At 43.2% G+C, this 9,874-nt stretch overlaps 1 protein-coding gene across 1 annotated transcript; it reads left to right on the top strand.

Moving 5' to 3' along the window:
• The first annotated feature begins 329 nt into the window (after positions 1-329).
• On the top strand, positions 330-2,018 carry LOC107757839 (gastrula zinc finger protein XlCGF7.1-like). The gene has a single exon (XM_016575432.1). It carries the CDS (start codon positions 345-347, stop codon positions 1,197-1,199), a length of 855 nt encoding a protein of 284 aa, XP_016430918.1. The 5' UTR covers positions 330-344; the 3' UTR covers positions 1,200-2,018.
• Positions 2,019-9,874: the final 7,856 nt, after the last annotated feature.

Here is a 9,874-nt window from a genome sequence, read left to right as displayed (position 1 = left end):
GGCACATGAAAATTCACACTGGAGAGAAACCTAACAGATCCCCTCAGTGTGGAAAGAGTTCCAATCAAAATGGAAACCTTGATGTCCACCGGCGAATTCACACTATGGAGAGCCTTTTTACCTGCCAACAGTGTGGAAAGAGTTTCACTCGTAAAGAAAGACTTAACAGGCACATGAGAACTCACACAGGAGAGAAGCCTTTCACCTGCAAACAGTGTGGGAAAAGTTTCAATCAACAAGGAAACCTTGACAGGCACATGGAAATTCACAATAGAGAGAAGCCTAACAGATCCTCTCAGTGTGGAAAGAGTTCCAATCATAATGTCCACAGGCTAATTCACACTATGGAGAGCCTTTTCCCCTGCCAACAGTGTGGAAGCAGTTTCACTAATAAAGGAAGCCTTACCAAGCACATGAGAGTTCACACTGGAGAGAAGCCTTACAGATCCCCTCAGTGTGGAAAGAGTTCCAATCAAAATCAAAACCTTGATGTCCACAGGCGAATTCACACTATGGAGAGCCTTTTTCCCTGCCAACAGTGTGGAAGCAGTTTCACTCATAAAGGAAGCCTTAACAAGCACATGAGAGTTCACAGTAGAGAGAAGCCTTACACCTGCCCTCAGTGTGGACAGAGTTTCAGACAACCTGGAAACCTTAAAGTCCACATGAGAGTTCACACTGGAGAGAAGCCTTTCACCTGCCAATGTTGTGGAAAAAGTTTCAGTAGACATAAAACTCTTGAAGTCCACATGAGACTTCATACTGGAGAGAAGCCTTTCACCTGCACACAGTGTGGAAAGAATTTCAGTCAACGTGTACATCTTGAAGCTCACATGAGAATTCACAGTGGAGAGAAGCCTTTCACCTGCAAACAGTGTGGAAAGACTTTCAGTCAACCTGGAAACCTTAATTACCACATGAGAGTTCACACTGGAGAGAAGCCTTTCACCTGCAAACAGTGTGGAAAGACTTTCAGTCAACCTGGAAACCTTAATTACCACATGAGAGTTCACACTGGAGAGAAGCCTTTCACCTGCAAACAGTGTGGAAAGACTTTCAGTCAACCTGGAAACCTTAATTACCACATGAGAGTTCACACTGGAGAGAAGCCTTTCACCTGCAAACAGTGTGGAAAGAGTCTCACTCATAAAGGAAGTCTTAACAAGAACATGAGAACTCACACTGGAGAGAAGCCTTAGATGTGCCCTCAGTGTGGAAAGAGTTTCAGTCAAAAAGAATACCTTGAAGTCCATATGAAAATTCACACTGGAGAGAAGTTGCAACCAAAAGTACCACATGAAGATTTACTCAAGAGGGACCTGTTTAAATGTCATTAGTGTGGAATGAGTTGTACAGACGAGAAAAACCTAGGAATCATGCAGGGACATCGAAGAGAAGCCTGTTATGTGCCATCACTGTGGAAAGACTTCCAGAAACAAAGCAAATCTTGAGTTTCACATAAGCTGGATGATGCATACCATCTTCTGTAGAGCTGCTTTACAACTGAATCGCATCTTGAAACATTGACATTGGCACCTAACTGAATTCAGTCAACACTGAACTGATTCTAATTGAATAACTACATTCGTTATCTTTTGTAGAACTATTTATAGCTGAATTCAGTTCAAACTGATGAACAGTTATTGATCTGAACTGACTTGAGCTGAATAATGACAATCTTGTCTTTTAGACCTGCTTTACAGCAGAATTAGATTTTCCTCCTGTAGCGTTTGGACTAATCAAACACAATAATTTGTTATATTTAACAAATAATCCCTAACACCCCTCACCCAACCAACAAGCCAACTATGAGGGTCTATGGACCCTTCCTATGAAATGTAACTAACACCTCAAAAAGGCAGAACAGGCCTCTGGTTCCATGGCAACCAATGACAAATCATCTGATAACACTGGTTTTATTGCTCAAAGGAATGTGGGCAGAGCAACTCTCACTACATTTCCCCTTAGGAAAGGTTCATAATTCCCATACAAAAGGACTCTTCTTTAACCCTCTGGGGTCGAAGCCCTCATTGGTGCAGTCTGTCTCATATTTTCTTGATGACCACGAAAAGAACTAAAAATACTCTGTCATTTTTGATTGTACAGATAATAATAAAGTATCGTTTGAAACTGCAAAGGGTCTATTTTTATTTGTGTATAGTCATTAATAACAACAAAACAATGTGCTTTTGTAAAATAAAGAAAATAAACAGGGTGCACTCTCTGCCGTCTCGGTCTCTGTCACCTCTCGTCACAGACACGTAAATAAAACAATCAGAATCTCAGCGAATACTTGCCTCAAAGACATGAGAGATATATGTATAGAAAGCTTGAAATGTCTACTTTTAAATTAAGTAAGTCACGTCCAAAACAAATATTTTCTGATAAAGTAATCCGTATGAAACCAACGCGATGTCTAGTTTTTCCCGTCTCAACTTATCTCTAATGCGGTCACGCATTACGAGTCACGATTTCATACGAGTCACGAGCCGATTGCGCTTTTCAAATTATAAACATCCACGAAATACATTATAGAAAATGCTGATCCATGCGTGAGATGATAATATAAAATGTAATAAATATACTGTATATATATATATATAATATAATAAATTAAACATTACCTTGTCATAATATTGTTTGATAATTTATACAGATAACAGTTATATATGCCAATAAAATACACATAATAACTAATAATATAAAAATTATTATATAATAACATATAATGACTGTAAATAGTAGGCTATATTACATAACTATATTGTAATAATATAGAATGTTGTGCGCTATCTGTCACGCCCACTGAAGGCTCGTCAGTAGATTACGCATGCGCTGAAGTGAACTAACCCTGGAACATAACCTGCTCCGGAGCAGGTTATCTTCAGAGAGCAAGTTACTATGGTTACTTGCTTACTTACCCTGAAAGTTACCTCCGATTTTGGAACCGAAAGCTGAGGTTCTCCGCTCACTTATCCTCAAACATACCCGGGTATGTCACATAACCTGCTTTCTGGAATACCCCCCAGATCAGTATGTTCAATAATGTGGCCTTGACCTTGTAGCAGGGTTCCCACGGGTCCTTGAAATCCTTGAAAGTTTGTGAATCTGAAAAAAAAATGTCAAGGCCCTGGAAAGTTTTTGAAAATAAGCATACATAGATACAGGTCCTTGAAAGTGCTTGAATTTATTTTGTGCAAGAAGTTTTCTGGAAAAAAATCCATATTATTCCCTCCGGTCCGCTAATGTGTTATTTCGCCAACACTTCGTGGCCTATGCATATTAGCTTGCTTGATTTACCTTAGTTATGTGCATTTACGGGTTACGTTAAGTGTTTCCCGCGTGAGGTACTTTGTGTTGTACGTTGCCATGATGTTCACGCGCACACGAAACTACTACGATGGTACCTCAACGTTTCACACACCGTTAAACATTGCAAAAAATAGGCTGAAACCGATGAAGCGTGATGGCTGGAAAATGCAAGTTTCAAAATATTTGGCTCACCAAAGATGATTACAAAGAATGGCTTGCCAGAGTAACAATGGCTTGCCAGAGTAACAACTACAAAACTGTAACAATGTATTACAGTTACATTGTAAATAGCCTGATTAAAACTTAAGTGGCAAAAAATAACCAGTGAAGCATCGAAACGCAAGAATGATTCTTCTGATTTTATTACATTCAACGTAAACAGCGATTGATAATGGACAGTGTATTTTTTGGTATAAAGTCGCGCTATTTAGGCTCGTGCTGCCTGTTTCTTTGTAAGACTTTTATGGAGAAATCAAATCAAATGTGTATGAAATGAGCAAAAGAGCTGAATGGGACACAAAGAAACTCACAGAAGAAGCTACTGAGGTAAAAATTCAAAATGTTAAGTTTTTTATTTATAACATGATGTAGTTAAGCAACATACTATGACAAGGCAAGGGAGCTAATTGCTGAATATTCTCAAAGGTTTGCTACATTTTGATTGGATCTTGGTGGACTAACATAAGCAAACTGTTCAATGCCATTAGATAAAGATGCCAGGACAACTAGTCCACAATTACGTTTTCCTTTGTACTGCAAGTGAACTTATAAGTATATTAATAGTTTACTATTGTAATACTTGTAGTAACTGATTAGTTTGTGAAAGTACACTTTGAAGTATACTCTCAATAAACTACTAGTTTTATACTGCAATTATACTTGCAATTGTCCTGTTAGTGTCAGACCTATATAATAACAGACGGCTGCAATAATGCTCTCTTCTATTGTCTGATTCAACCAGACGTGCCAATAAGCTCTTCGCTGATTGGCTTGCGCGAGAACGCAAGCCAATCAGTTGTATTTTAGTTGTATTTTATTAGCATGGCTACAGAGATGCTGCTATCAATAATAAAAAATAGTAGTAATATCACGAGTGACACGAAAAACATCCCGCGAGTAATCTAGAGCGAGTGACACAATGCGCATATTCGCTTCGCGTCTGGTGTGAACACACCATTAGTGTTCTCTTAGTAAACTAGTAGGTTACTACTTGTGTGCTGCAAGTATACATGCAAGTGTTCTATTAATATACTCTTAATTAACTAGTAGTTTACTAGTCTTATACTGCAAGTGTAGTTGCAATTGTCCTGTTAGTGTACTCTTAGTTAACTAGTAGTTTACTAGTCTTATACTGCAAGTGTAGTTGCAAGTGTTCTGTTAGTGTACTCTTAGTTAACTTGTAGTACTAATTATTTATTATTTTTGCACTTTAAGTACACTACAATGTTCCTATGTACATATTAATTTTTATACTTGACCTTTTAATTGTACTTTAAATTTGAAGTTAAATCTTATGGATGCTATCAGTGGACTACACAAAAAATCACATACTCAGAATTACGAACATAAAGTTTCTTTATAAATCCATTATTTCAAACAAATCTTTTGTACTGGATTCCACATAAAATAAAACATAAAATAACAATGGCAGTCAAATTTACACCCCAGTTCAAAAAACTGTAAACACAATGTTTAAGGTAGGGTCATGAGAGCAATCAGTCCCTGGAGAAAACACACAAAAAAAGGAAATCCAATAATTGTTGGATTTGGATTGAATAGTATAGATAAAAATAAATGTTTTGAGTTGCAAATAATAATAATAATTCATAATTATGCAGTACTTTTTAAAATAATTATTACCTTTACCTTTTTTAATAAATTTAACCACACTTCACATTTAGTGTTTTTATACAATTTTGCATGGTTGCAAAGCAGCTTTACATACATACAGAAAGTAGTTACAAAAGTAAAGATATGTAAACAACATATAGCTAGTCAGTTTGAAATGGTGAAAGATCAGAGGGTTTATTACTTTAGTATATTCCCGTATACTATACTATACCGTATCCTGTATCCCGTACAGACAATGGCAACATTGCACTTTGAAATGTGGACTGCAGCCTTTTGGCCTGTCAAAATATTATGAATTATTAAAAACTATCCTGACCAACCCTCAAAATTAAACAAAAAATAAAATGTCAAATAACTTTAGAGACCTTAACTGCATGAAAAGTAACAATCTAGAATTATTTCAATCCATGCGTCACGTTTAAATTCGCAGCGTAGCCTACTGCGAGATCATTTAATTGCGTTTTACATTAGAAACACTTGTGCAGGTCAGAGTAGAAGCAGAGACAACGGGCAGAGAAATGTTATTGATGGTTTTACTCCATCCGCATGCACTGAAACATAAGCAATTCTGCACGCTCACATACTTCCACCAACGAAAGGAACTGTTTGTGTTTTAGTGCATGCACAAAAATAAAACTAATGTTATGGTAGTTTATGCAATTGTTTCCTGCAGCGTTAATGACAGATCATGTTAGGTAAAAGGGCAGATGATGTTTAATGTTGTGTCCACTGGCTTGTCAGCTGCAGGTTTAACGCACTTTCGTGTTCTACAGGCCGTATCAGGTTTATTTTCACGCAACGCTTACTGCGCCTGTATTAAGACTACTCAGCAATTCACAGTCATAAATTCATATAATTTGTGCTTTCATCGATGGAAAATGTCTGTCTACTTATAGTAGTACTTGTAACAGTATACAAAGAACACAAAGTAACCACAGTTTTGCACAATGGTGTCTGCTTTTGGTGGCGCAACTGATAAAGCGAGTGTGCTTGTGTCGCAGCGACCCGGGTTCGAATCCAGTCTGCAGTGTTTCTTACATTCAATGTTCAAATGTCTGTTCCCAGTGTGTCACTAGGTGCGTTTCCAATACAGATTTGCGCAAAACTTTGGCGATATTTTATGAATGTCGATAAAAAAAAGTATTGCGAAATGACGGCGTTTCTATTAACCGATGTTATGCGACTAAAACGCAATTTTTTTCCTCTCGTGATAAGTCATGGCAATGGATTTTGACGAATTTTGGCAACACTAGCCATTATATTTAATCGAAGGAGGCGTGTGCGTGTATCTTGACAGAAGCAGCACGGAGAGCAGAAACTATGGAAGCAAACTAGAATCAGGAACACAGGCAAACAGGAACAGAATAAAAACAAAATGAAACTGTTACAATCCAAATGCATGCCCTTGTTCGGCATGAATCCAAGTGTTTACATATTTGCAATATTTAGCTACTAAACTGTTAATAAACTATATTTATTAGGGCTGTCATCGTTAACGCATGCGATTAATTTTACAATCCTTAACGCGTTAAAATAATTTAACGCAAAATTATTGAAGCACAATTTCTATTCTAACCCTTTAACCCAATTTTGCTACTCTGCTTGCGATTAGATCATTTTAAGCCGCTAAACTCAGGGAAAGTTTTCAGTCCAATGATCCAGTAAGCCAATGCATTCAAACAATCCGTCCAAAACAGCGCTAATATAAAGGAATCCAGGCTGATTACATCAGAGATTGCAGAAAGAACAGAGACTCGCATTGCGTTTTCAGTGAATTTTTAATTCCAGTGTGTTTTGCTTTTAAACACGAGCGCTGTCATATTCTGTGATTGTCTCTGAAGAGCGCGAGCCCTCACATGTCACACGCGCTGTGTGAAGTACAGACTGAACGGGTTGTCAACACATCCCACCGCTGTATGGCCAGATGAGACGCAAACTACGGTTTCTCGACTGGATAACCAGTCTCGCTAGTAAAAGTTTTGATGGATGAAGACTGTAATCAAGGTAAAGACGATTGCGGTGGCGTAAATGACACATGATGTAGCCCAGCGGTTCCCAATTCCAGTCCTCGTGCCCCCCGCTCTGCATATTTTGCATGTTTCGCTTAGTTAACACACCCGATTCAGATAACCAGCTCGTTAGAGTGAGCTACGTGCATGAACTGTGTTCCGATTGATATGATCCCTACACAGTGTTCATTGCTCCCTACTCCCTAAGCAGGGGAAATCCGTTTAAGTTTACTTCACTTAAAGTGAAGGGGCGAGGACTGGAATTGGAAACTGCTGATGTAGCCTATTTTAGTAATGTTGTCTCTGGTATTCTGGTCTGTGAGCGTACATGCGTTCCGGGGGTGTGGCTTTGGACGGCGATTGCAGGGAGGGTGGGACGTTCGCTTTTAGTGCTATCAAGCTAAAGTTAGCATTTTCCAAGATCTCCTGCTGCACCTTTAATAGTGTGGCTGTCCTACCTGTTACCTACAGTTCTGTCAGGAATATGGACTGTCTGTGTGTGATTTGCTCCCAATGTGCTCCCATTGACCTAGTTTTCCCTCATCTGTGACATGTCATATTTAGTTATCTTCCTGTTCCTGTTCCGATTGTGTTTGATCTCAGGTGTGTCTCATTAATTCCCTCATTTAGTTCAGTATTTAAAGTGTGTTCTGCCTCTTGTTTCCTGTCCGGTGTTATACGTCAATTGGTGCTATGTGTGTCTCCTGCGTGCCCTGTTTTCCCTGAGATTTGGATTATTAAAGGCTCTCGTGTGGTGTAACTCCTACGTCTCCTCGCTCCTCACAGTAGCAGTCGTGACAGAACACCAGACCTACAAAGAAGTTTAGTGGCGTGTTTCCCCTCCGTTTCGTTTCCCGTGTTTCCCCCATGGATCCCCTCACCTCAATGTTTACCTCCCTTGCCCGTAAGGACCTTCCCCACCTGGAGTATGCAGTTGAGTTCAGCCAGCTTGCCGTTCTAACGGCATTCGAGGACGCTGCGCTGAACTCAATGTTCTGCATCGGGGCTAACTCCCACCGCCTCGTTGACCTCCCAGACACCACCGGACTGTGCTGGAGGGAGGCAATCATCCGGTGTCTGGAGAGCATCTACCCCCGATCCAGAACACAGCCAGACCCAGAGCCCAGCCCACCATCACCCCGCTGCGCGGAGCAAGAGCCTGAGCCCGAGCCCACCACTGACGGAGAGCCAGAGCCCGTCGCGACCGACAAGCCATCACCTAGCAGTGCGACAGAGCTGAGGATCGCCACGGAGCCAGAGCTTCACGGATCGTCAGTCTAGGTGCGAGAGCCGGCTACAACTCCCGCCACGAGAAAGTCGTGGACAGAGAGAGCGTGGAGAGGAGCTCCGCCACCTGCACCGTGGTTGAGGGTGAGCTGAGAATGGATCTGGGTGAATGGAAAGCGGAAGGAGACCTTATTGACTTGTATACCAACTTGCCCCCTCTCCTCTCTCCTCCATCGGTGACCTCTGTCCCTCCCGTTCCTTAGTTAAGCCCTGTTCCCCTGTCCAGCCCAGAGAGGGCTCCCGTTTCCACGTCCAGCCCAGAGAGGGCTCCAGTTCCTAAGATTAGCCCAGAGAGGGTTCCCATTCCTTAGTTTAGCCCTGTCCCCCCATCCAGCCCAGAGAGGGCTCCTGTTTCCCTGTCCATTCCAGAGAGGGCTCCTGTTTCTGAGTTTAGCCCTGTGAGGGCTCCTGTCCCCCCATCCAACCCAGAGAGGGCTCCTGTTTCTACGTCCTGCTCAGAGAAAGACTGTGTCCCCGAGTGCAGCCCTGTCGATCCCCTGTCAGTCGCACTCCCCGTGCTGGGAGTCGCAATTTGGTGTGTTTGGGCAGCGCACACCAGCCCTGAAAGCCCAGAGGCTCACAAATGTCCGCCCACCCGCCCGCTCCTGCCTCCTCCACCGCTGTCGTCTGGCAGCCCCTCTGCACGCCCTCAGCCCACCATCTGTACGGTGCAAGCTCCACGGGTCTGCCATCCTCCATCGTCACCGTGGCTGGAGTATCCCTTTCCTCCGCCTCCAGCCCCGGGCTCTGCCTCGGCCCGTCGACCCAGCGGCTCCACCATGGCTCCTAGCTCCCTCTTTTCCGCCGTGGCCCATCAGTCTACTGGCTCCCTCATCCCTCCGGCTCCGCCTTGGTCTGTCGTCGACCATCCTGCGCCTCGGGGCTCCACTCCTCCGGCTGCACCTCGTCCCTCCGTACCTCCAGCTCCGTCAGGCTCCTCCTTCACTTCGGCTCCACCTTGGTCCTCTGTCGCTTCGGCTCCACCGCGGCCTTCTGGATCCCTGCCTCCATATCGGTCGCCTGAGCCATCTGCTCCGCCTCAACCCTCCGGATCCTCTGTGTCGCCCTGGCTCATCGGCTCTCCGTCTCCGCCTCGGGCTCCTCCACCACCTGCTCCGCCACCGTTGGTCGGCCCCCTGGAGTCGTCAGCCCTTCCTCCACCATGGCTCCTCCCTCCGTCGGCTCCACCGTGGGTCCCCATTACGGCTGTGGCCTGGGTCCCACCTGGCGCTGCATGCTCCAAGTCCCTCATGTCGTCTCCCTGGCTCCTCCCTCCGTCTGATCTGCCCTGGCTCCTCCTTGGCTCCTCCCTCCGTCGTCACCTCCCTGGACTCTGTGTGCCAGCCCCCTCCCGGGTGTCCTGAGCCTCCTCCCAAGTTCCCACCCGTCCCTCCTTCTGTTGTTTCTTCGGCACG

Source organism: Sinocyclocheilus rhinocerous, unplaced genomic scaffold (genome assembly GCF_001515625.1).
Source record: "Sinocyclocheilus rhinocerous isolate Xijiao unplaced genomic scaffold, SAMN03320098_v1.1 scaffold804, whole genome shotgun sequence".
Classification (NCBI taxonomy): Eukaryota; Metazoa; Chordata; class Actinopteri; order Cypriniformes; family Cyprinidae; genus Sinocyclocheilus; species Sinocyclocheilus rhinocerous.
The sequence above is the reverse complement of the archived record's forward strand: the minus strand, read 5'-3'. Positions and strand labels throughout refer to the sequence as shown.